Source organism: Dendrobium catenatum, unplaced genomic scaffold (assembly GCF_001605985.2).
Source record: "Dendrobium catenatum unplaced genomic scaffold, ASM160598v2 fragScaff_scaffold_134, whole genome shotgun sequence".
Taxonomy (NCBI): Eukaryota; Viridiplantae; Streptophyta; class Magnoliopsida; order Asparagales; family Orchidaceae; genus Dendrobium; species Dendrobium catenatum.
The window spans coordinates 1,191,595-1,218,516 of NW_021318596.1; the positions used below are offsets into that span (position 1 = coordinate 1,191,595).

At 34.1% G+C, this 26,922-nt stretch overlaps 1 protein-coding gene across 2 annotated transcripts; it reads right to left on the bottom strand.

The window, feature by feature from the left end:
* Positions 1-664: 664 nt before the first annotated feature.
* Positions 665-15,106, bottom strand: LOC110111404 (homeobox-leucine zipper protein HOX32). Of its 2 annotated transcripts, XM_020843265.2 has the most exons (19): positions 14,915-15,106; positions 14,500-14,741; positions 12,901-13,060; positions 11,395-11,510; positions 11,197-11,287; positions 11,006-11,101; positions 10,811-10,924; positions 10,651-10,734; positions 10,392-10,547; positions 10,238-10,312; positions 10,030-10,136; positions 9,763-9,949; positions 4,599-4,790; positions 4,436-4,510; positions 4,212-4,346; positions 2,865-3,190; positions 1,579-1,696; positions 1,349-1,498; positions 665-1,130 (listed from the first exon to the last, which is right to left on the bottom strand). In XM_020843265.2, the coding sequence occupies exons 2-19, from the start codon at positions 14,721-14,723 to the stop codon at positions 984-986; spliced, it is 2,553 nt and encodes an 850-aa protein (XP_020698924.1). In that variant the 5' UTR covers positions 14,724-14,741; positions 14,915-15,106; the 3' UTR covers positions 665-983. The 2 variants fall into 2 exon arrangements, with proteins under 2 accessions (XP_020698924.1, XP_020698923.1); XM_020843264.2 differs by having other exon boundaries at positions 14,500-15,106.
* Positions 15,107-26,922: the final 11,816 nt, after the last annotated feature.

A 26,922-nucleotide genomic window follows, 5' to 3' on the forward strand; every position in this document is an offset into this window, starting at 1 on the left:
ATACTTCATAATCAAATATTTTTAATTCTACATCAACTTTTCTTAACACAAGCAATGAGAAATATTTTTGAATAATTCAGAATACACATTTAAATATTGATGCATCCAATAATAATGAGAAATCCACATTAGACCAATAAGGTACTTCTTGTAAATTCCGGGTTTCATCCTCTTTTCTACATATAATAAATTTAAAATATTTATGTATTATAAAATTCATTTTTTTCTAAAAAAAGTTCTTAGAAAAATTTACATAAAATATTTTAAAATTACATAAAAATATATTACTAATATAAATTTATTTAAAATTAACTACATATTTTCATCATATATTATTATATTATGAAAATACTTAAATATTATATAAACAAATATAAAATTTTAAATCTTAGATATAAATAAATAAAATTTAGTGATATGTATGCTAATCCCCCAAATTAATTACAAATATTTTAAAAGATGGGATTTAATTAACAATGCAGAATATAGTATTACAACCTTAAATAGCAAGCTTAAGGTAGCATTATGCTTCTCTCATGAACAATCCTAGATTTGTTGTTCAATATTTTATTAAACTGTTATTAGCACATGAGAGTGCTTGATTTGACCCTATATTAGATAATTAAAGAATCTATCAGTATTCACTAAAAAATTGAGACAATGAGGAGAAAAGATGGATCAGCCATATAAAAATATCATTTCACAAGATCATAACATCACAAGCCACAAGCCATCAAACCATTGATACATAACATCTGTAGCAATCTAGTTTCAACAAGTCCACATGCAAGTGATAATAATGTTTATGGTACTTCCTTGCAGGCCTTATGTATTACTGTATTAGTAGTGTAGGGTAGGGGCCCTTGCAAGGAAGTCCAGTTCATCAAAATGTAGGCAAAGCAGCAAACCAATTACTACCTGAGTTGCAACAAGCAAACATATAAGGGATTTTGCTGGGTTTATGTAGTAGGGTAATGGGTTTCTTACACAAATGACCAGTTTAGGAACATGAAGGCTAAGCAATGATGTGTGTCCTCTTCGTCTATGACCTTCCACACAATGACCTGATCGTAGGATGCAGGTCTTCCCATGCTTGACAGACATACACCGCCAGGTAGATATGCAAATCCCTGAAAATATGTATTAAATGCGATATCTTTAGCAGTACTGTGGCAATGGGCAAATTATTACGTGCGGTGTCAGGACCATCCGGAGGCGAATCCGGATATGCCACGCCACCCGGATGCATCGGGGTCGGGGTGACGTGACACGTCCGGATTTTCCTCCGCACGTAATAATTTGCCATGGCAATGACATCTAAAACAGTCTATGTTCACATTTCTTTTACCTGCTGCATGATTTTAGAGAATTCGGTGCAGAAAACCTTGCGGCCGTTGTCGTCGAGAATCTTCTCGAGGGTTATGTCCTGAAGGGCGATGAGCGTAGTTTCGAGCATGTCGAGACCTGCTTGATTTGCAAATGTGAACACTGGAGAGGACTGCAAAGTTGACATGATATTAGATATTAGCTTGAAAGAACATAAATAGCAGAAGGTAATGGGTGAAAAATAATTGTTACCTTTACAGTACAGCACATGATTGCATCAGGATAATGCCACAGGAGTTTCAATAATGAATCGCCTGCTTGGGGTTCATCATCTGGCTCAGAACGGAAGAGATCAGCACCAGTATGAAACCTACATATGAAAATTGCAAGGCCAGTAAACAATTGAGGTTTCAGTGAAAAATGCTAGCAAATTAGTTGTTGAAGATGTGACTTTCAGAGTCCAAATAGGAAAGTTATCTAATGACATAAGACCATTTAGAGCAACAATTTATTCACAAAGTCCGACCTGATAGAGAAGGTACAATCAAGGATCTATAGCTAAATACTTAGCAGGTCACAGCCTCAGAGGTGCGGTAAATCCACAACACCCTATGAGTCTAATTGTTAATGACACAACTCGACACCTATGTTGCACCAATACGGATATGGCGACACAGATACGACACAATACAGATACAAGACACGTCAATTCTTAAAAATGCAAGATACGGGTGCGGCGCAGACACAGCTTTATAATTTATAAATCATACATAAAAATTAAGAAAGCAATCAAAGAATAATATTTCAAATTATAAAAAAAAAAATGAAAGCAACATCATTTGTAGCATTGTAACTCATAATATCAAAATAAAAGCATTAAATGTCTAGTACAACAATAAAAAGCATAAACATAAATTGTTTAGCACATGAAGTTTTAACTATTCAATAGAAAGAATGATATGATTAGCTTCTTTAGTGACTTGTCTTTGAACTTTTATATCGTCTTCAATAAATGTCATAGCTTCTAATTCAGGCTCATAAAATGAAAGATTAGTAATTTCTAATATTCCCGTATCATCAAGAGACTCAAATCCATCTCGGAAATGAGAGAACATCACTCGCATCCGCGGAAGTAAATACATAGGGTCCTTTTTTTGGATTTTTTTATTTTTCAATGGACGCGCGTATTGGATACACATGTCCTTTTGAAATTAAATAGTATTTTAATTGGATACGGCTTTGCCATATCCGACATGTATCAAAGGCGTATCCATGTATCGGTGTATCGGATACGTGCCTACATAAATAGGAGTATCGGTGCAACATAGCTCAACAATCATGGCTCCCAAGAAATCTAAAATCTCTTATCAGGCGTGCAATTAATGAAGATTCAACATTTCACTGACTAGAATTCATATAAACTGGCAATTAAACCATTATGATGCACCTTACTAGTTTGTTGTCCAAGCCTGCTAGTACTTAGCAACTTTATCAAGTTCATAATACAAAATGAAAAAAAAAAAGAGAAATATCCTTACTTGTAACTGCGAGAAATCCACCGTGCCAAAGTGAGCCCCTCGGGGGACCCTGTCAAATGCTTTGACCCAAGAGAACCAATACGGGAAGGAGAGATCGCCATGGCAACCCTTTGCACAGAAGCGACAACACTGCGCACATATTGTCGAGCCATGGCAGCCATATTTTCGCGGAAATGATTTTCATAAGTGAACTGGAATGCTATAGTCAAGACAGATCTTAGATTAGACATATTTGAGGCTCCCTCTGTAGCTGGATGCGTCGCACCACCTGAGCCAACTTCTAATGCAGATGCAAGGTCAAGGGTTCGAGCAGCCGCATGCACCTCCTGCAATGAAATGATAATAGTTTGATCTCATCAAAAGCTATAGAACAAACTGAGTAAGTGATCAAAATGATTTCTAAATTTATTAAGCATTTCTATTTGTCTCAAATTTATTCGAGTGCTTAAATTAGAATCTAAATTCATCAAATCTAAAACCAAATTTGTCCCTATCATCTATTTTGTTGTTTCTTTAAACAAAAATCAGTTGAGAGGAAAAGCTTTTACTGTATGGCATTTTAAAAATTGTTGGCCAATCTCATCACATACTACTAGCTCGACTGAGGAAACTCTCCCTAAAAACTTCAAAATTCTATCATTAAAATCTTAACTTCATCTATTTTCATCCAAAAAAACAAAACCAAAGTTGATAATCGAACTAAATTAATTCAAATTTAGTGAGTCTAAATGCCGAACTCAACAACAACAACAACAACATCAAGCCTTTGTCCCACTATGTGAGGTCGGCTACATGAATCCTTTTTTCTCCATTGTGTTCGATTAAAAGTCAAATTCTCGTTTAAATCTAATACAGAAAGATCATTTCTAATATTTTCTAACCAATTCTTTTTAGGTCTACCTCTACCTTTCTTAACATAAGTCAAATCTAATACCTCTACTTTCCTAACAGGGTCATCGGAAGGCTGCCGTTTTATGTGACCAAACCATCTAAAGGCTAAATGGACACCACAAAAGACTATGGACTATTTTAATCATTTACTTGCAAAAAATGAATGCAACAAACACTAATTTTTTGCAACCAAAATAGAACCAAAAAATTCAAAATTTAACAATGATATTGCAATATGAAGATGCATAGAACAAGTTAAATAACTCGAGCATCACTCACAAAAAATGAAAAAAGAATGAGGATTCATAACCCCAAAAAGTAAATAGTTGGAATAAGGCGAATGAAGCTAATGATGAACCAATTTTAATAAGAAAAAGGAAAAAAAAAAAGAAACTTAAACATGGCGAAGATATTTGGAAGGTTATAACAAAGTTAAGGTTAATGGAGTCACTCAACTGTTTTAGATTCCAGGGGGATCACACGAAAACCAGAAGGAAGTAAAGGGGCATCATCAGCAAAAGATTCATCAATTGGTGCAAACACAAGTTGAGAACATGCACCAACAGCATTTTCATCAACTCCACTGCATAGCTGCACAATTAGGAAGATAAGTGCAATAAAATCAAGGCATAGATTCAACATCAAATCAAAATAATATTGCAATTATCAATGAAACATACCTGCAATAGATACATGTCCCTAGCTACATCATCCTGGCTAAAACCATGGCCTTCTAGTCTAATCACCTCCAAGAACTGGAATTCAATTTCGAGTAAGACACTTTGATGCCCAATAAAAAATGGTGATGAGGGCTGTCTGTACTTACAAAAGAGCCTCAATTACCTCTTCATTTTCCACAGTTTGTGCAAGGGGCAAAATAACCTGACCACCATGAAAACTTCCACTAGCTCTCACGCCAAGGATGGGATAAGAGCTGGCTCTCAGTGATGCCGTAGAATATGCATCGGCTCCATAGTCGGCCCACTCTGAACGGTGTTCCCTCAAAAAACGAACGAGTAAGGCAGACGGAACATTCTGTAGTCAAAAAGCATGAAAACATAGTATTAGGATTGATTTAAAGCTGCACAATTAAAAATATGAGATTAGTTTTGATGATAATAAATAATCAGGTAAAATCATGAAATTCATTAAGATAATTTGCTATTTAGCACAAAATCAAGTCAAAGTTGAATCAGATTTTGATTTGAAATCAACTCATTATATCTCTAAAAATACCCGTAAGACAGCTTTTGGCTGTAGGTTAATTCCTTTGGCAGAAGAGTTGATTTCAAGGAGTAAAGACTTCTTGGAGGGGTATTTTTTTGGAGTGAAACCAGAAGACAAATCTTGATGAAACAAAAGCTCAGTAAAAAATTTTCACTTCAATTCTAAGGTGTGTAACGGTATTATCATTTTGAGTAACATTTGAAGGGGGTAATTTTTTATTGATATAATTTGTTTTTCATTATCTTTGTCAAGTTATTTTCTCTTTTTTTTTGTTTGACACAATGGAGAGAAATAATTCATATAGTCGAACCCAAATGATGGGATAATGGCTTGATGTTGTTGTTGTATCTTTTTTGTGCCCATGTTATTTATACACTTAAGTGGCTTCTCTAAGGTGGATTCGATCCCTCCTATGGAAGAAAGCTAGATTCAAGCAAACTACATAAATCTTAATGCCTTTGTGATGTTGTCATTAATTTGTGTTTTATCATTTAAGATTCAAATAGGCCTTTATGCATAAAAGTTTGATATTTCTCCCAACACATTTTTCTAAATAAGCAAAGGACAATAGAAAATTCTCCTAGGGATTACATCGCAAAATAAAATGTGATGTAATTCAGTTTTCTTAACTCTCTTTTTCTTTCTTGTGATTTTCTTCATAATAGAAATATGGGGTATGATTAACAAGATAAATGGCGATTTCAAGCTCAATGGTAACTCCAAAATGTAGGATTGAGGTAGAATGAAGAAGATAATTCTATAAGGAGAGGAATTCATTTCATTCATTCCTCCTAATAGCCTAGAATAAGTATATTTATAATTTTATAAGGACTCATAAGACACCTTCACTGCCTCTTTTATACTATGATACCCATTATAGACCCATAAATTTTGAAACCCATCAACTCAATCTAATAACCCACTACCGTTATTGATCTTAACATTAAGAGACCATTTAAAATCTACTTGGCCCTAAAGGTCAAATCACATAACATAAAAGGGCAAAACCACATAAGATATCCGTGCAAAATTGTCTAGTCATGAAATGCAAGCATTAATTTTGGTGAATCTGCATGTGGTGGGCAATTATCGAGCCAAACTTATTTTAAAAAATTTGATTGTGATAATCAAGGTGGTGGTCACACATAGGGGTGCAAACGAGTCGAGTCGAGCTCGAGTCAGCGGTTGTTCGAGCCGAGCTCGTCTGAAAAATGTCAAGCTCGAACTTGAGTCGAGCTCAAAAGTCGAGCTCGATCTCGACTCAACAGAGTAAAAAAAAGCTCGTCGAGCTCTCGAGCAGCAGTTCGAGCTCGGACATGCCCGCGTCGTCTCCAGTTCTGTGTCGTCGCCAATGCCGCTTCGTCACCAGTTCCGCGTCGTCACTCGTCGCTAGCTGCTCGTCGCCAATGCTGCGTCTTCGACAGTTCTGCCTTCCGCGTCGCCACCAGCTCCGCTCCTCGCCGCTTGCGTCTGCGTTTAGAGTCAATGTTGCGTCCGTCGCCAACATTCGCATTCGCTGCCGGCGTCGACGTCCGCTTCCGGCGCCAGCGTCCGCATCCGCTTCCAAGTCGTGAGTTGAGTGCCTTGCCGCCAGCTTCTGCGTCGTCAAGCTCGCTAGTCGAGGAACTGATTTCATATTCCCGCCGCAATTTCATTTTTCCCGCTGGCGAAACAAGCAGCTCGAGGAGCTGTCGAGTCGATCAACCGGTTGTTCAAGCTCGAGCTCGATAAGCTATCGAGCTCGAAATTGTGTTCGAGCTCGACTCGCGAGCTCGATAAGCTCGGCTCGTCGAGAGCCGGGCTCGGCGGGCTTGTTATCGAGTCGAGCTCGAGCCGGCTCGCGAGCCGGCTTGACTCGGTTGCACCTCTAGTCACACATCCCTTAACTCCTACATGTCGTGTAACTACATCAATGTCAATGTAATCATATAGTTCAGGCATTAAGTATCTTCTATATAAAAAAAAAAGAAGGCAATATAAAATCTAACGATGGAGCAAGATAAAATACTTAGATTCCAATTAAAACACGCAAGAAACAAGAGCAAGTGCTAGCCATTCATCATGTACACAAATTGCAATTGAAAATTTTATTGGATGCACATGGGTTAATACTGTGGTTGTTGGACTACAGGAGCAGGAAAGGCTGTGTATATGTCTAGTTGAATAACATATGGAGCTCAAACAAGCACTTTTAGAGTTCAAATGCAACACCAAACCATTGACAAACTTAGAAACAATGTGTCTGGTCTTATGAAAGATGGGTAAGATGTTGTTTAAGTTTTTGAAAATAAGAGTCGACATCTAGAGAAAATTCTAAGTAGCCCTATACTTATGAATGGTAGTATGCTTCTAAAACTAATGTAATTTTTATTTTTAAATTATTTCTAACGCAATGCATGCTAATTGAAATGCCACAAATCATGAACGCTTGAATTTTTTTTTTTGAAAAAGGATTAAAATCTATGATGCACCGACACGGCACTTAGGGTATGCAGTGTCAGACACGGACACACGTCGGACACGGCATGGACACGTGTCCGACACGGCATTGGAGTGTCGCAATTAAAAAAATTAAAATTAAAATCGGACACGCGTGTCGGACACGCGTATCCAGTTATTAAATGAGGTATATCGCTAAGTACATGCTCGGTATTGCTCAGTACATGCTCGGTATTGCTCAATACATGCTCGGTACTGGTCAGTACATGCTCGGTATTGCTCAGTACATGCTCGGTACCGCTCAGTACATGCTCGGTACTGCTAGGTACATGCTCGGTACCGCTCAGTACCGCTAGGTACATGCTCGGTATTGCTACGTATATGCTCGGTACTGCTAGGTACATGCTCGGTACCACTCGGTATCTTCCCATACAAATAACTTACAAAAATTAAAAATAAGCAGAACTTCAAAATTATTGCAGGTCGAACCCCGCCAGGGGCAGCGCCCCCTTGGACCCCCGGCAGACTGGTATATTGTTGTATTCATGTTGTTTTATTATTGGGATATGTTGTTATGCTACTGGCAGGGGTGGATTAGGTGAAGGTTCAAAAGAAACCGTGTCCTATATTTTTAAAAATTATTATATATTATATTAAAAAATATTATGCCGTGTCCACGCCGTACCCGTGTCCTATATTTTTAAAAATTGTCGTGTCCTGTGTCCGTGTCGCCGTGTTCGTGTCGGTGCATCATAGAATTTAAAATATATACGTTTTAAGAAGATTAGGCTTCCCCGGGTTAAACACCTCATCGTCATAGGTTAGATTATCTAAACTACATCCTAAGGAGGGGAAGTGTCTATACTAGGCTAGGAAGACCTATGCACTATGGATGAGTTCAGAGAAATCGACCTCATATAAAAATGAGGTCAACAAGATCAAGTCAAATGATGTCTAAAAAAGAGATGGAGACGATAAAACTTGTGGAGATCCATGGTTTCAAAAAATCTACCACAATGTTCTGTGGGATGGATGCAGCCTATGTATGGAGCATGAATATATAAGTGGGAGGCAACCGATGTCAAGGACATTATATGTTATAGAGGGAAGAGATTAAGCACAATGGGTTGAAGACTGATATGAGATGTGTAGAATATAAAAATGAATCAAGAACCATCAAGCAAGATCAACCCATAAGCCTGTGCATCCAAAGCATGTTGCGATAAAGGGGTGCTGCAAGAGTGGGCTTAACATGAGTGTGTGAGCAACAAATTTGCAATTTCAGTCCTTGCCACAAGCTCAGCAAATTGACAAGAAGTAGAACTTCAACCAAATCAGCGAACCACAAAAAAAAATTAGGAAGAGGAACACACCACAAATCTTTTTATTGTGGAAAATATGAAAGAAAATGACAGGAAACAATAGATCTTCAATGGGAGAGAAAGATACAGCTCTCCCAAATCCCTAGCCGCCGGCTATAGCCCTCACAACCTAGAACAAACTAAATTCAGTCAAAACATAACATAACCCTAGGATAAAGAATCCTATTTATCAAACCAAATTAGTAAAAAATCCTAAACAATCCTCAAATTGAATTTCCCTCCTAAACTGCCCTCCTCTCTCTTCATTAAGCAATGGGCCCCATCCCAAGGGTGGGCAAACCAGGAGTCCGCTTGGTACAGAATTTGGCATGTCCCTTCTGGACTGGTCCCTCCTGAAGAGGTCTAACACAAATTCAATGATGCACACAATCTAGACTATATAAAAGATGGAATTGTAGATCTCAACAAAATGGTAACTAGAGAAGGAGCTCGAGCAGGAAATGGTTTAGTCGAAAGAGGAAGGAGATCTTAACAAGAGCATCAAATTGTTACTAATCTAGAGGATCAAAATAATAAACAATAATAAACATAAATTTAGGCTCAATGAAAACTCCAAAAAATGAAGTCTTGAGGTGGGAGGAAGAAGAAGACTCAATAACAAGGGGAGTTCATTTTATTCATTCCTCCTAATACCCTCAAAAGAGAGTATTTATAATCTTAAAAGGACTTATAAAACATCTTTACTATCTATTAAATATTATTATACCCATAACTCAAAATAATAACCCATTACACTTATTGAATCCTAACAAAACTTTTGTAGATAAAAGACTTATCTATCCAAGGATAAATGTAAATAGAAGCGTGAGTTATCGACAATGACTATTTCTTTTTTCCATCATGAATCAAGTACAACTAGTTCTAAATCTAAGGATGTTACAACATACTTTTATGCCAAATTTAAAGTCTTGTAACTGCTTATGATCAAATTATATCAAAAAGAAAACAAAGAAGCGAACCTGGAGCAACATGGAAGCCTTTGCACACAGAATACCACCACCAAAGGCAAAGAGAGGGGATGAATTCACAGAACCCAGAAGTTTACTCGGTGAAGAATTAACAGTTATGGTCACATCATCCCCACCATCACCACTCATCAAGGACCACCCATCATCCAAGAATCCATTTATAGCATCATTAAAACCTCTGTACTCCATTTGTATTACCTTTGAGTTAATTAAATCAAAACGAAAAGCAATTAATATAGTTCGAACGGAAAATTTTACCTGCTTAACCTCTGACTAAAAGTCCTTAATACAGCAGGTTGACGACCACCACTATAAACAACTTCTCCACTTGTCTCATGTGCAATCTGCCTCAAATGCCGCAATGCCTAAACCATGTATTGCATAAAATAAATAAAAAAAAGGATAGTCATTATCTTCAAAACTGAGAGGGAAATTGGTACTTATAACAGCAAGAGATCAAACATACAGCAATGGTCATCTTATGTGCCACTATCTTTGGTGATTCATACAGAGGCCTTAGAACCTCAGGCACACTCTTTGCCTACATAATAAGATGAGCAAATTAATATGCTTCACCTAGAACTTCCTCGAAAAGCAATTAAAATCATAGAAAAACCTACATCCAAATCAACATGATCAACAATATGAATCATTGAGCCACCACCTTCACATGGTCTAATAAGATACCCGCTAGAAAGCATTTCTGCTCTAACAAAGTTTGGAGCAGGCGGTCCAGGAGGGCCGCCTGTTGAAGAAGTCAATGACCTCTCACAGATCTACAAAGACCAAGAATGACATAAAATTTTGTTGCATAGAGAGGAAAAGAACAAAATACACGTAATAAAGATGGAATTATGACAATGGTGAGAGTTAATTTACCACAAGACTCCCATCTTCAAGACCCGTGGTGTATCGGAGGGTCCAAAAGTCCCGAGCTGCTGCTAGGGTTGTAGGTGCATAGGTCTGTTGTTGAAAGCTTATGAGTTACAATAAATACCCTTGACAGAACAATCTAATAATCAATATTAGATGCACAGACCTGCATATATATCAGCTCAATATTCCCTCCATTTCCAGCAGGGATTAGTGTCGCAACATTTAGGCACCGGCAATCACGATACCAAGATGAACGAGCTTTAAGAATCTCTGCAACCTAAATTAATGAAAGATGTTATCAATAAGATATTAATACATACGCGGCATGAACAGAAATGTATTCGTAAAGTTGGTCTACCTTTGTGGGCTCTAAGCTCACAAGACCGCAAGCTCGTGCTGCCACTCCACTGCAATTGTGTGAAACAGCGATGATTCCAATAGAATCCGGACCAGGCTACATATTACATGTCAAAGAAATGAGATTATAATGCCACTTACAACCATAAACTACATCAAAATCATCAATAGCAAGTTCAGCCATGGAATTACCTTCATTCCAACCATTTGAACCCATTCGACAGAAGTTCCAGTTGCCTTTGAGAGGAACTCTGACAAAGTCTCCTCAGCTATAGCGAGTAGACTGAAAACAAAAGGATAAAAGAACAATCCAATATTACATGGAAATCCACATGTCAGAAAAATGAACAGTAAGACTCATTGAGGGGGGGAAATATAAACAATAATTACCCTGCTGGGTTGTTAGCATCCCTTTGAAAATGCTGCAATTTGGCGTTGTGCTGCTGTTGGTGCTGACCACTTGTAACTACAGACTCGCAGCTATTGTCTGTAGTTGCTGCAGATGCCTGGATATAGATGTTGTGATCAATGAAACAGTAGAACATACATGGACAGAAACAGCAGTGATTACCAAACACATTGGATTTGTTCAAAAAATTAAACTCCACTCTCTACTAAAAACAGAAGATAAAAAATAAAGATGAACACAGAGGAGATGAAATGCAGAGTTTGATCTTTGGAGTCATTACATGTGACCATCTTCATAATGACAAATAAGGGAACAAAACAATATAAAATCTTCTAATAAATACTAGGAATATAATAAACCTTTGGAGAAATTCTTCTAGTTGTAAGCTACAAATGCAACAACTAGTATTTGACTCAAAATGGGTAATGGAATTCAAGTGTTATCTTTTCGTGGAAGGGCTTTAAGCCACAGAACAACATATGGGAAAAAAAAAAAAAGCTTAAGGCATTAAAAGACAGCTCTGTAGTAGTAACCATTATTCTTTTAGAAGAAAATTTTTTGTTAATTGACGGAGAGTTTACAGCGATTTCAACTAAGTATTTTCAAAGTGCTAAATGCAATGGTATACACAAGGGCTCTTTTTCACTTTAATACACAGCAAAATGACTTTTATAAACTAGAGAATTCATGAATTATATATCATATATGTATATGTTATGAGCAAGTCATAGTCATTTAATTAGCTTAACTAAAAGCCATATCAGATTATAATTTTCAAGAAATATAAGGATACTTTCAATAACTATAATTTGCACTTGTTCAGGAGAGAAAAAATCAAAGATTAAAAATGAAGTGAGAAAAGCATTAAGTAACCAACTAGCAATCAAGAGGCAAAGGCAGAGGTAGTATGAAGTTAGAGAGTGAAAATGACGCATCGAGAAACATTCGATGGAAGAAGGTTGCAAGCAAGAAGCTATTAACAAAAATAGAAATCAATGAGTATCATAGAAAAACTAGTGGGGAAAAAAACTTGAAGATAATGCCAAGCAATAATGTAATCAAAATGCAAATCAAAACTCAATGCGTTAGAAGACAACTCTAAAAAACTAACTATTATTCCTTCCCGCAAGAGGTTTGTCTTTCTCTGATGGCAACAATATCAACTAATTACAAAATCTAACTTTAACCCTTGTCTTATTTTCTTTTGGCAAGGCTTCAACCAAAAGCTACCAGAAACTTAGATGAAGCGCTAGGACTGAATTAACATGCAAAAAGCTGTTATTAAGAACAGAGAAATGGCTGCAAGGATGGGCAGTAAAGAGAACATCATAAAATATGAAGAACTCTGGATTCCTGAGCATGCCAAAGGCAGCTGTGCTGGCAATACAGTAAATAAAATGTGTACAAAAAGAAAACCTTAGCTAATATGCATTTTAGATATATCAAACACGTTGGAGAGTAAAGATTTCACCAGAAAATTAACTTACAACATGAAGCTGTTGCCGCATGTATCCATTCTCATAAACTAAGTGGGACACCTGCTTCTGCAAGCGATCATTCTCCTCCATTAAGAGCTTGTTCAAAGCAGTTAGCTTTCTATTAACCGTCTGAAGACGAGAAGCTTCTTTTCTCTGCTTTTCACGGCACCTACAAAAGACAGAAAGAACGAGTATGTCATGCAACAAAAAAAGTTAGTTCAGTGCTTATATTCTGGAAAATCAAAGATACCTCAAGCCTTGTAAAAAAAGAATGCAGGCTAGCTTATGTTGGTATAATATCAAAGCGAAAAAACAAAGCAAATATAGCATATCATTCAATAGAATAATTTGGTCATAATTAATTCCTTAATATGTTATCTAGTTGCAAAGTTCAAGCAGTGAAACAATTGTTAGTTCTCTTTTCCCATAATCTGGCATTATTTGAACAATGATAGGGCAATTAAAGATCACTCCTTCCATCCAAAATTTATCAATTCAAGGAAACAAGGAATGAAATCATAGGGGCAGTTTCGCTACAAGTAGGACTTGGTAAATCTCGAGAGAATTAAAATCTAAAAAATTGTTTGGCTGACAGCTATTAAATATTGTTAAATCATGATGAACTATTTAGCCATTTGCTTCAGGGCTTAAAATTTGAGAGAGGTAGAAACTCTCAAATCCATTAAATCCAGTGAATGGATTCTAAATTAAACAAATAACATGGCAAAAAAATAGATTGATCAAAACAATTGGATTTAAAATTAAAAAAAAAAACTGCTTGGTGGGACTAACTAAATGAATGGCTTTTAAATGGCTTCCATCACAAATGAAATCTGCCGATTTGATTGACTAATCCTGCTGAAAATAAGATACCAAAAACCTCTTAACAATCAAACCTTTCCCAGAAGAAGTTGACAAAAAAACAAGGCATGATTCTTCGGCTTCGTTTGGGACGGCTTTCTTTCACAAAAAATAATTTTTTTATACTAAAAAGCTGTTTTGCGAAGCAGTAAGAAAGTCGTCCCAAACGAAGCCTTATTTAGGAACCGCAGAAGAAAAATTGTGAAATTGCTGCTTCAAAGCTTCATCTACCACAATGTAGACAGAGAAGAATGCTGCCTATGAAAAAGCTCTCATTGCTGTAAAAATCATTAGCAAAGGCTTCAAAAAAACAAGATGCTTACACCAGAAGAAGATCCAGTATCTTTTCACTAAAAAAAATTCTTTTTGGTTATATAGGCCAGAAATGTGTTTTTCGTGAACAAAAACGCTTAAAGGCCTAAACCCTTCACATGGCTTCGTATACAAAGAAACATCTTCAAGTCAGGCTTAGTTAAGAAGAGCAATAAACGGCAAAAAAAAGTGCACAGACGAGAAAGATCCAAGATTTACACTTGCTATCAGATAAAAATGAGATAAATTTAAGTTAACTAATCATTTATCAAAGCAAGTTCCTGATTATTTTCTCCAAAAAAAGATAAAAACAAATCCGAACAATAAGAACTTCATTCAAATCCCAAACAACTTCAATGAAAATGAAGAATGCAATTGCATGAACAGACGCAGACTTGGAATTGGAAATAATCAAAGAACCATCTTTATCGTTACCTGCGATTCTGGAACCAGACCTTGATCTGCTTGGGCTCGATATTGGCGAGTATAGGGCACTCCCTGATGAGTTGCTGCCTCCTTAATGAACTCGGCTTCGGACACTCCATATAAACCCTCTCAAGCGCCTCCACCTGCTCCGGCGTGTACCTCACGTACTTCCCCGCATCAATTTGCTGCAGCTCATGCAGCTGAGATTTCCCATCTTTCCCCGCCGTAGCCATCTTATCCAAAGCCCTAATCTTTACCCAGCAGATGAGAGCAGACCACAAATTAGAAAGCTCAAGAAACCCTCTTTCCACTCAGCCAGCCCTCTAAGCCCTCCCACATCAGAGCAGAGGAGAAGATGAGGAAGAAGACCAAAGCAACAAAAGAAAATCAAGCATCAATCCTAACCCTAACTGGCTCTTCTCACCTCCCACGCTGCTCATTTTCCGAGAGAAAGGAGAAAGCTTTAGCGCTCTAAGCCAGGCCAGCCAATGCATAAAATAAAATAAGTAAAAGAAGAACACAGTGGAGAGAGAAAGAGCGAAAGAGAGAGACAGAGCGCAGAACCTCTGCCATTTTTTTTCTTTATTAATTGCAATTGTTTAAAAGAAGAATAGAAGATTACTTGCGAATCTTTAAAAAAGAAGATTTTTTTTTTTTTAATTTGACTAGAAATGGCTGGGCGCTGGCATCTGCAGAGCTCTGGCAGCTGCAGTGGCCGCTGCTAGTGCCTAGTGCTGATTTTTTCTTCTAACTTTAGTGGTAAAAATATTGCAGATTTGTTTTCTAGCTATCCCATAACAACGATGTTGGATGATGATGATGATACGATTCATATTTATGTATGTGATGAAATGCATATGATGGACCATCATGTAGAGCCGGGCTTTTCAATTACCAATCTACCATAAACATTTTAAAAAATAATTAGTAAAATTTTAAATTTTTAATTTAGAGCTTTAGCTGCTTTTTATTTTGGGGTTAGTCAATGAAAAGGCTGAATGATTATGTCTGAAATGCTTGGATAGCGAAAACTCACATTTGAATATTTATTTATGGTATTACTATTCCCTGATTTAGTAGAAAAACTACATAGTTAGTAAATATTAAATATTTGGTGCATTTTTATTGTCCTTTTACAAATGCATAGTAAAAGGACAGTAAAAATCCACCGCTGCTTGTCCGGGTGGTGAAGAGCCAGCTGGACAAAGCTTAGGTCGTTGGTTTGAATCTCTTAATAAGCAGTAAAAACTTTAAGTGTTGGCCCATATAAGTTGGTGTGAGTTGCATGCTATGTTGACTGGGGCTTTCACTGGCCTAAGAACATTGCTTCCTCGTCACAAAAAAGGACAGTAAAAGAACAGCAAATCTGGACGATTCTCTCTGTCCGATATCCGCATAGAATAATTTCTCCCTAGTTAGATGAATAAAAGTAGCACTCAAATGTTCCCCTTTTCATTTAATAGGTTGAGCAAATAATACTTTAAATAATTATTTTTAAACTCTTTCAATTTGGATTTTGTTCATATCATAAAAGTTTTATCTTTATAGTTTCACCAATTTTAACTTTGAATTATGTGATGGTTTGTAAAAATCAATTGTTGCTTTTATTTTACACATACCATAAAATTTTCAATTTTGATATTTTCATTAAAATTGAATTTAATTTTGATAAAATTTTTAATATAAAGGTTATAAACATGTATTTATTTAAGATATAAAATAAAGAGAATTTTCTCATTGTGGTTCTAGTTATAAAACATGAGATTTAATGGAGTTTTATTAATAGAATTATAATGGAAATTTAGTGATTCCTTAAGAGCTTTAGTGAGGCTTCATCCAAAGCATTTGGGTGTCAATATTCAATACTATATCAAAATTATAGGGTGATTCAATCTAAAGAGCATGAACATATCATAATAGCATAACTACATTGGAGATGAATTTGGCCTAAAGAGTTTGACTAAATTAAAAAGACCCAAATAAAAGAGTATGATCAAATTGTAAAGGTGTATTCAAAAGAACATGACTACAATAAAGACTAATTTGGTTAAAAAAGCATAACCAAAATAAGGAGATCAAGGGCATGATTAGATTGTAATGGTGTAGTTAGAAGAGCATGACTACTCTGAGGATGAATTTGGCCAAAAGAGTGTGAGTAAATTAGAGAGTCCTTATAAAAAAGTATGATTATATTAGAATGACATAGTCAAAAGAGCATGGTTATATTAAAAATTAATTTGTCCAAAAAAAATATCCAAATTAGAAAAATTCAATCAAAAGAGCATGATTAAATTATAATGACATAATAAAAAAGAGCATAATTAAACTAGGAACCGATTGGATCAAAAGAATATGACCAAGCTATGAAGATTCTCAAACAAATGAGCATGATTGAGAGGAAGAGTAGTATAGTAAAAAGGCATGACTATAATATGAATATACTATAATAAAATAGCATGGTCATTTATGGAGATTCTTAATCAAAAGAGCATGATTGGTAGGAGTGAAAAGCATAATAAAAAAGATGATTGTATTATTAGTAGACTCAACCAAAGGGAAATGGATATGCTTATAAGAAGTTTAACTAAAAATATATAGTAATGCTATCAGGTCAAGTCATGTTAAGAGATTTAATCATGTTGATGATTTGCATGCTAGTGGTGTAAAAGCGGATATGCCAAAGCGGTCTATAAACAATCTTGAGTGGGTTTTGTGATATTTATATCACCTGAAGTTAAAATAAAAGCTAGGGCTAAACATTCTAAAATGTTATATAAGCTAAACCCCCACTAGTTAACCTACCAATACTAGTTTTCTAGTGTGCTAATAAAATGTAGAATGGAGCTTAACCCCTATTAATTAACACAAATTGTATTGAATGTCATTTGCTTGTAAATCTTTTTATTAATATCATAATATTATATTATTCATGTAAGGACTTATTATTGGTTAAAACTATTGTTGTCAGGTCTAAAGCTCCGGATGAGAAAAGTGGAGGATTACTTTACATAGTTGATAGCTAATGCAAAACTTATTGAATATTTCTGGCATGGATCATTTAATATATTATGCTAATACCAGGGTGTTTCATAGAAGTGATATGTTATATGACCTGAATACATTGAGCAGTGTACAAGGGTAGCTACACTGGCTCTCGGGTGCAATTTTAAATAAGCTAGGGTTCCTATATCATGGATATGAGCAAAGAAGCTAGTCCATAAAACTAGAATTATGATAGAAACTTTGAATATTGGTTATCTTACGGGCAAATTAATATAACTAATAGATATTAAGATTCATAAGAACATTAATATTTTATGTATTCATGAAAATAAACGGGTTAAAGAGAAGACTAAGGAGATTGATAGTTTATGATTTAAAATTTGATATTTAGGTATGCATCATATTAGAAATGACATAGATGTGATTATATATAAGAGTTTGAAGGATAATGTTATTAAAATTAATAGAATTAGAGATAGAATTATAAATTTAAAGATTAATGTTGATGTTAAGATTATTAATATTATAAATGTTTATGCTCCTTAAATATGTTTAGATATGTTTTCAAAATTAAAAATTTGGAATGACTTAAGAAATTAATACAAATGATACATCTTTAAAAAACTTTATATTTTTATTGGAGTTTTAAATAGATATATTTATAAAGTGGCAGAATAATTTAAAAGTACTTATGACGGCTATGAGTTTGAAGTGATTAATAAAGGTGGTAGGGTCATATTAAATTTTACTCTAGTTTAAAATTTTATAATTGCTAATACCTTTTTTAAGTAATAAGAAGAGCATATCATCACTTATAATAATAGATATAGTAAAACTTAGATTAATTTTTTTATAAGAAAAATAGATAATTTATATTGCAAATATTATAAAATTATTCAAAGTGAAAGTTTATGCACCAAGCATCACTAAATAGTTTTGGAATTTAAGATGAAGGGACAAAATATAAAAAATAAAGTAAAATATTATTTTAAGATTAGATGGATATTTAAATATCACAAACAAAAATATTTTGATAGTAAGAGATCTTAATATTTTGACTACGTATACGAAAGTTAATATTATGTGAGAAAAGTAACTTGTAATATTAAAAATATTGTAAAAGATGTGCTTTAAGTATCGAAAGAAAATCAAATAATTATGAAAATAGTTGGTGGTTAATTCAAAATATGTTAAAAAGGATTAAAAATAAGAAGTTTTACTATAAAAATTAGTTTACATATAAAAGCTCAAAAAATTGGTAAAGTTTAAAAAAGTAATATGTTATGCAAATAATTTATATTGTAATGATTTATATAATATGTTAGATACTAAGTATGGCAACAGATATATGTATAAGTTAGCCAAGTAAAGAGAAATGAGAAGAAAGGATTTAGTTTAAGTGAAGTGCATTAAGAATGAAGATAAAAATGTTTTTATTAGAAAAGTATATTCAACAAAAGTGTATGAGATATTTTGATAAGCTTTTCAATAAAGATTGTGAGAATACAATTGACAGTGGAGGCCTTAGCACCCTAAATATAAATAGAGATTTTTGCTTTTATCATCATATTAGTAAAGCCCAAGTTAGATAGGCTTTAAAGAAAATGAAGTGTGGGAAAGTTGATGGACCTGATGATATTCCAATATAGGTGTGGAAATGTTTAGGAGATGAAGGAAATTCTCGGCTTATGAAACTTTTCAATATGATTTTGAAGACTAAAAAGATGCCAAATGATTAGAGGAATGCATTGATTCGTATTTTTAAGAATAAAGGTGGTGCACAATAGCATACATTAAAAGTATGGGAGTCATGCTCATCGCAATAGTGATTACAATTTAGCAATAGATTTCATAAAGGCTTGATGTTGTTGTTGTTGTATTAAACTTTTCAATATGATTTTGAAGACTAAAAAGATGCCAAATGATTAGAGGAATGCGTTGATTCGTATTTTTAAGAATAAAGGTGGTGCACAATAGCATACATTAAAAGTATGGGAGTCATGCTCATCACAACAGTGATTACAATTTAGCAATAGCTTTCATTTCATTGCAAAATCTCATAAATGTTATAGCGAAGGGTCATGTATTGGGCAACATGTTGAATGTGGTAGAACAGTTAGACGGAAGTTGTTTGAACATTAAGAGATAAATTATATAAAGAAAATGACTTATGCTCTTGAAAATAAGATAAATCTGGATAATCAGAACAACCTAAAATAAAGCGAGATAATATAAGCAAGTCTCAAAGTGGTCAACACTAGTATTATATAAAACTAAATCCATTGGAGTTGGGTAGCCTTTTAAACTCATTGGAGTTAGCATACTTGGTAGATTCATAAGAGTTTATAAGCTTGATGGACCTTTCAAAAAACATTCATGCTTTTCATTGTTAATAGGATCAACAAAATTCTAGATAAAACCAGACTTCTTATGCTAGGGGATAAAAAAATTATCAAAGTTCTCCCTAAAGTTTTAAAGACAAGCCACTTTTATTAGAAAATTAGATTTCAAGTTATCTACCCATGGCCTAAGTCATAGCAATCAAATATAGGCTAGATTGACAAACTATGCTCAAGTCAATGGAAGATAGATTTGATGATGCATATGCAAAGTATGGTAATTATCATGTTCATCATAGGAATATGAGCACCAATACATAAAATGACATTTAAAGTTGTGAATAATCTATTTGTTACATGTCAAAATGAAATGTAATGATTTAATTGATTTTATTCTTATCATAGTGACATCTAATCTCTTGTTATTAACATCTCATAATATTGTTATTTATAAACTTGTATGTTTAATTTATATTTTATATTTATTTTAAAAATAGAAACTTATGATTATAATGAGTCTTAACTTTAATATCATGATGAGAACACAAACACTAAGGATTAGTTTGAGATGGCTACAGCTTTTTGTAAAGTTGTTTATAAAGCTGCTATGAAAAAAAATATTTTTATGAAAGTAGTTGTAAAAAGTAACATTTCCAATACAACAATCTATTAAAAACAATGAAAAAGTAGTAGCCAAATATAAATTATAATCGAAGGCTAAAAAAGTAAAGTAATAAGAAACTCGTCTCAAATAAAATGCAAACCTTTCTTTCAGACAAAATATCTATAAATAAAGTTTTTTTGTGATAGATTGCATCGCAGTAATTTTTTTTGGACATTTAAGTCAATTAAGACAAATTACATACACATCATATATACAAGATTCAAATTTAAGATCTTTAAATTGATAGTCAAAACTCTCAATTAACATATAATCAAGACGAGCTACATCATTACAGTAAACTTGAAAGAATCAACAGCAAAGAAACCATTAATGTGCTATGATTGGCGTTTGATATATGGTCAATAGAGCAGACGACAAGGTAGCTATTGTTCTATTTGTTTCTTTAAGCGTTTGAGGACAGTATAGTAGCAGTACACACTTTCATTTGTCTCTTTGTCCCCCACAGCGCCATTGATAAGCCTCATGTTAGCATGCGTCAATAGCCAATAGGCTTTCTTTCTCACCAACACTTGCCTTTAGATGTAGCATCCACATCATGCTCATCAATACTATGGCTTTCTTTCGGGAGAGGCATATCGGACGGTTCGAAGACCAATCATAACGCGTTATATCATCTGGTATATATATAGCGGTATCAAGCATCGATACCGAGCAAAAAGCGACGTGGCACATTTTGGTTGGTCTCCATTCGGTGTCCGCACAGAATAATTTTTCTTCTTTTGAACGACTTTTTTACTACTTTTTTAGTAAAAAATTAAAAACTTTTTACAAAAAAATTATTTTAAGAAGAGTTAAGAAAGCTATCCCAAATGAAGCTTAAATTAAGAAGGGCTTATGCGTAAATGATCAATATAATTCTATCTATGAGGAAAATATAGAATGTAAGCATCTCTTTTAAGTGGTGTAATCTAGAAATATTCATGTGAGTGAGCACAAAAAATATTGCATGTTATAGAATTTATCAATTATTTATGCTGATTTTGAGCATTTGCTAGTCAGATTATTTTATTTTTATATTTAATAGTATAAGAATTTTTAATATTATTAGTTTGCTCAGAATATTAAAATGATATGAAAATAATAAAAATGATTAAAGAGCTATTTGATTTGGTGAAAATCAGTGTAAAATCACTACTAAAATGATTAAAGAGCTATTCAATGACTAAAATGTTTCAAATATCGGAGTTTTGAAAATTTTATTGTTCACTACTCTTATCGACGCCCGCCGCTACCCCCTTTCTCCGTTTATCGTTAGCAGCCCGTTGACGCCACAGTATGCCTGCCACTGCCAACCATTCATCGCCACAACAGGCTGTTATAGCCTTATAGGTCACCACCATTATTAAGGCTTCATTTGGACAACTTGTTTTGTTACTATTTAAAATAATTTTAGTACAAAAATTTCGTGAATTATAAATTTTTGTACAATAAAGCTGTTTTAGAAATCAACAAAAAAGCTGTTCCAAACGAAGCCTAAGTATTAGACTATGATGATTTTATTTCAATCAAATAAAAAAATCAAATGCATTTGTTTTATGTTTATGCAAATAATTGCAAATATTTTAAATATATTATAATTTTTTATCATATATTAGAATTAATTCTGCATTTTTCTATATCAATTTAATGCTATTTTTAACAACAATAACATTAAAACTCTATTTCAATATTGCAGATCGGTCATATAAATTATTTTTATCGAGTTCTATTAGTTGTCATTTAAATTTAATAAAAATAAAAAAAAATATTACGATATTCTTTAAAAAAAAATTAGAGAAGAATTACATGAATAAATAGAAATAAAAATTTTAAAAAAAAATTATTAGAAGGTAGTGCATTACTTCAGGATCAGCAGAAGATTAAAAAAAAAAGACTACACGAATCTCGAAGTAACTAGATGCTCAGAGTCATCTCAAATCAAACACGGTACATTTTAAATTGCACAAAGCTTGGCAGTGGGATGCGGGACCCACATCCATCCACGCCTGTTTCTGCTTCGTCGGGCTTCGTGCTGCCTTTGCGTGCCTCTCACATCTCTCTCTCTTTCTCTCTCTCTCTCACGCTCTGCTTCTTCACAAAAGCGAACGCCCTTTTCCGTAAAGGCTTTTGCGTTTTCAAACGCCTTTAAAAGAGTTTATTTTTTAATTAATTGCTAGAAATTAAGCTAAAAATGACATTTGGAGTGATAAGCAAAAATTACATTTTTAGAATATTAATAAGCTGATTATTTAAAATATGTTTAATTATTTATATTTGTCTTAGGATGGTATACATAATATTTTTGAAAATAAGTTGAAATTTGTGATTAAGGGTCTATTTCTAGACAAATTTTACGTGCGGAGACCAGACATAGAGCTGCGTCCGATTTACCTCTGTTAATAATGAATTGCATTTTTATTGTTCACCATTGCGCTTTTACTGTTCATAGAAACAAAATTGGGCGCAGCTCTGCATCCGATCTCCGCACGTAATAATCTCTCCTATTTTGGACGGTTATAATTTTTTTTTTTGTAAAAATATATAAAGTAACTTTTTGAAAGCTTGTGTTAAAAATAACTTGCTAACATAGAATTTTTTGAAAGCATCAAAGAAGTTGTAGCCAAATAGAATTATGGTTGTCAATTACTCCGTAATAGGTCATGTCAAATCAAGGTGTGATAACAAAGAGCAATTATTACGCTCGGCAAAAAACCGAACGGTTCGAATGCATACCGAGCAATACCGAGTTTTTGGTGACGTGGCGCGTGGTTATTGGTCTCTGAACGCATTCGGTTGACCGGACGTAATAATTGCTAGATAACAAAAGGAGGATCTTCATTCGATCTATTAGCCATTTATATTGAACATTATAAAGCAAACTTTCTTTAAGAACCAATATATTTATTAGAGCAAAGGAAAACTATTTCAAATGTTCACCATATGATTCTATATAGAGTCATTTAACCAACATGGAAACATATACAAAATATAAGATATTATAAAATAATATTACTTGATTGTATTGTTTTTAATCTAGAATGTGTTAAATAGATCATTATCTAAAATGTCTTAATCATATACAACCATCAATACTATGCACATAGTATTATAATAGTCCTTATATAATGGAAATATCAAAGCATATTATACAAACTCCATAAATCTAATCATAAATCCAAAGGTCCCCTTTTACTTTCTTGGAAAAAAAAAAACACCTAGTATTAATATAGCGATGAATAAGCCAAACATGGCATTCCAAATCTATTACAATACTAAATAAATAAAAAGGGTGGTGACAATTCGACATTGACAATCTAGCAGTAGCAATCTGACGGTGACAGTTGGGTGATGATAGTTTGATAAAGCTGGTTAGACAACGAAGTTTCGATGGTGCCGATCATATGATGAAGGTTCAATGGTGGTCGAGTGGGGATCTGACCTTGACGAAAATGGTCAAATGGTGGTTTGAATGCGACAATTGAAGGCAAAGGTCCAATAGTAGAGGTTGGATGGTAGTACGACAACTGTTATATGACGAAGAAGGGCGGTGATCTGACGGCGATGGTCAAATATATAATGGTTCAATGGGGGTAGTCGGATGGCAAAGGTCTAATAGCTATCGTTGGATGGTAGTCTGACAACATGATCAGTCAATGGAGGTCTAACGGGCAATTGGGTGGTGATCCAATGACGAATATCAAAAGGTAGTTTGACACTAACTGTCAAGTGGTGAATTTCTCACAACAAAAGTTGAATGGTGGTTGGTTAGGCAGTAATGCTCCAATAGCGGTCGGATGGTGGTCCAATGACAACGATTAGATCCAAAAGCAATGATGCTCAAATGGAGCTCTAGGATTCTTCAAGCTATGAAATCTCTCGAATCTCTAGCCTAGGGTCCCTCTTCATGTAGAGAAGCCTACTTATAGATATTTTAGAGTGGCTTATCCCATAAATTTCGAAAAAATATAAAACACTCTAATAAACAATATGTATTAATTTTCTTTATAATGAAGTGTTCATTCAACATTTAAATACCTTAATGTTATCTGAACTAAGCAATTTTAGGCTTGCTGGATGTGTCTCATCGAGACACTCAATTTGACTACAAGAAGATATAATTTTGAGATAATCTAGTCTTCCAATTAATATTTCACAAGTTTTCTATTAGCTCTTGTTCTAAGCTTATTTGGTCTCAGATCAAGTCATTTTTTGCATCATTGGGTTCGTCTCGTCAGACTGATATATTTGATTATAAGTTTGTGAAAACCAAAGTGTGGACTATCCAAAATTTAATTATACTAACTTCCAATTCAATTATGCATCGAGATTCATGCTTGATCAAACTGATTTTATATGATCAATGTATCAATTAGCAATCACAATACATCATGGGAATAAAAAAAAAATACTATTTAACTAAAAGTAAAAAAAAAAAATCATGAGCTCTAGCTCAATGTAATGATACCCACACAAAGTAACATGAATTAGATTTTATGATAACTGTACATCAACAATATTAAATGAAAATGATGAGCTCTATACAAGAAAAATCATTTGTAAAGTTTTATATTATTTCCTTTGAAACCCTGTCATTTGCTTATACTGGGAACACCTTAATGAAAATGTGCTGCTGACATATATTACCACCATTAGAATATATAACATACTTTAAATGCTTGTTAAATTAAATAATTATGAAGGAATACTTTGTGATAGCTTCTACTATAAGCATAACACTAACAATTAGAGCAAATAATATAATTTGATAAATTATTAATAGTTCGCTTGGGAGAATATTCTTACTATTTTCTAAAACAGCTTTTTAGTATAAAAATGTATTAGAAAGTTGTTTTAGAAAATAATAAGAGAGCTATCTCAAACGAAGCCTAAATCATGGCAAATGGTCATCATCCTAGATTCCTAGTAGCAGGGTTGATTATTCTCCTTTATAGTATAAAAGTTCGCGATAATTATGTGAATCGAACAGGAGCATTTTGCTGACAACCGAAGCAACAACATTTGACATAGAGATGGCAGCGTGATGGTCAGTGGCCTCAAGTACGACGACTCATATACATCACATATGTAAGTCTCGAACTCATGAGCTCCTGATTGGAAGTCTAAGCTCCCAACTAACAAGCCAAGACGGGCTACACTATGTACACTAATTTCAGAACTATGGATGTTGATGGATGTTTCTTGATATTATCAAAATTATAGTGTTAGAATTATATAATTAGTTGATGATTATGAGAATAGTAAATTTTTTCTCAAGGGTGTAAATAAAATTTTTACTCTTCATTTGTAAAAAAAACAAGAAGGCGCTAATAATGGTATTAGAATATTTAGGCTTTCGTTTGAGATAATTTTTATTACTTTTTAAAGTAACTTTCTTTTTTAAAAATTGAATTAGAAATTTTGTACTAAAAAGCTGTTTTAGAAAGCGATAAGAAAGCTCACAAACGAGAAAAAATATTAGGCGTGGTGTCTGGACGTATCCATAGGCCAATCCGGACGTGCCACGTCACCCAATGCACAATGCATTAGATGACGTGACACATTCGGATTGGCCTACTGACGCGTTTGGACACCGCCACAGAATAATCTCTCCCCAAACGAAGCCTCAATATCTTGGAATGATATTGAAGTGTTGGATACTTTAAGTCATGTCATGGTTGAGCTTAGAGAAGGCAAAACTGATAAGCATTATTGTGATAAGAAGACAGAGACAGGTAGAAGATAACAAATCAATGCATATGCTTTGTGATTTAGCAGCTTGCATAAAACTAAAATATTGAAGCCATTTTGCAATGGATTTTTGCAATGAAATAGAGCCATCATAAATTTGTGACCAATTTGTGATGCTCGTTATTTGCGGTTGCAAATAACTTAATCTTTTTATAGCATGTCGTATTGTGGATCAAATTTGTCATATAAAATTTGTCATATATAGATTCACAGTAACAACTCATTTTGTAACAAATTTATAATAGAATTTAAGCCCCATTTTAATGTCTTGAAAAATTGGGCTATAAAGATGAAAACACAAAGGAAATATGATGGTACTATTGAGTCATAATTTTATACAAAATATTTCATCTTATCATCTTCTTTGATTCCTCCCGTCATTCTCTTTTTACTTTGGTTTCCTAGTTTATAAAAAATTTAAAATTTTTTACCAAAAAATTATTTCGTACAATTCCATGGCAGTACTGTGCACCCGAGAACCTAGGCACTACGTATCCGAGTGTCCCGACGTTGTGTCTCGAGCGTCCCAGCACTGAACGACATAGAGCGGAGCACCGCAACAGTCTAGATACGACATCGCAACAGATCAAGATAGCGGTTCAAGCGCCACAGCGCTCCAAACTGGCGTTGCAATGTTGCGAGACGGACTTGATGGTTTTCTTTCTCATTTTTCCGAAG

What these genes read in the sequence shown, in the direction of transcription:
- LOC110111404 (XM_020843265.2), bottom strand. Translation starts at nt 14,723, where the DNA reads ATGGCTACGGCGGGGAAAGATGGGAAATCTCAGCTGCATGAGCTGCAG. An exon ending in TTGAAGATGGGAGTCTTGTG is followed by an intron (nt 10,548 to 10,650) that starts GTAAATTAACTC and finishes TGGTCTTTGTAG; the next exon opens with ATCTGTGAGAGGTCATTGAC. An exon ending in GGGACATGTATCTATTGCAG is followed by an intron (nt 4,347 to 4,435) that starts GTATGTTTCATT and finishes CTAATTGTGCAG; the next exon opens with CTATGCAGTGGAGTTGATGA.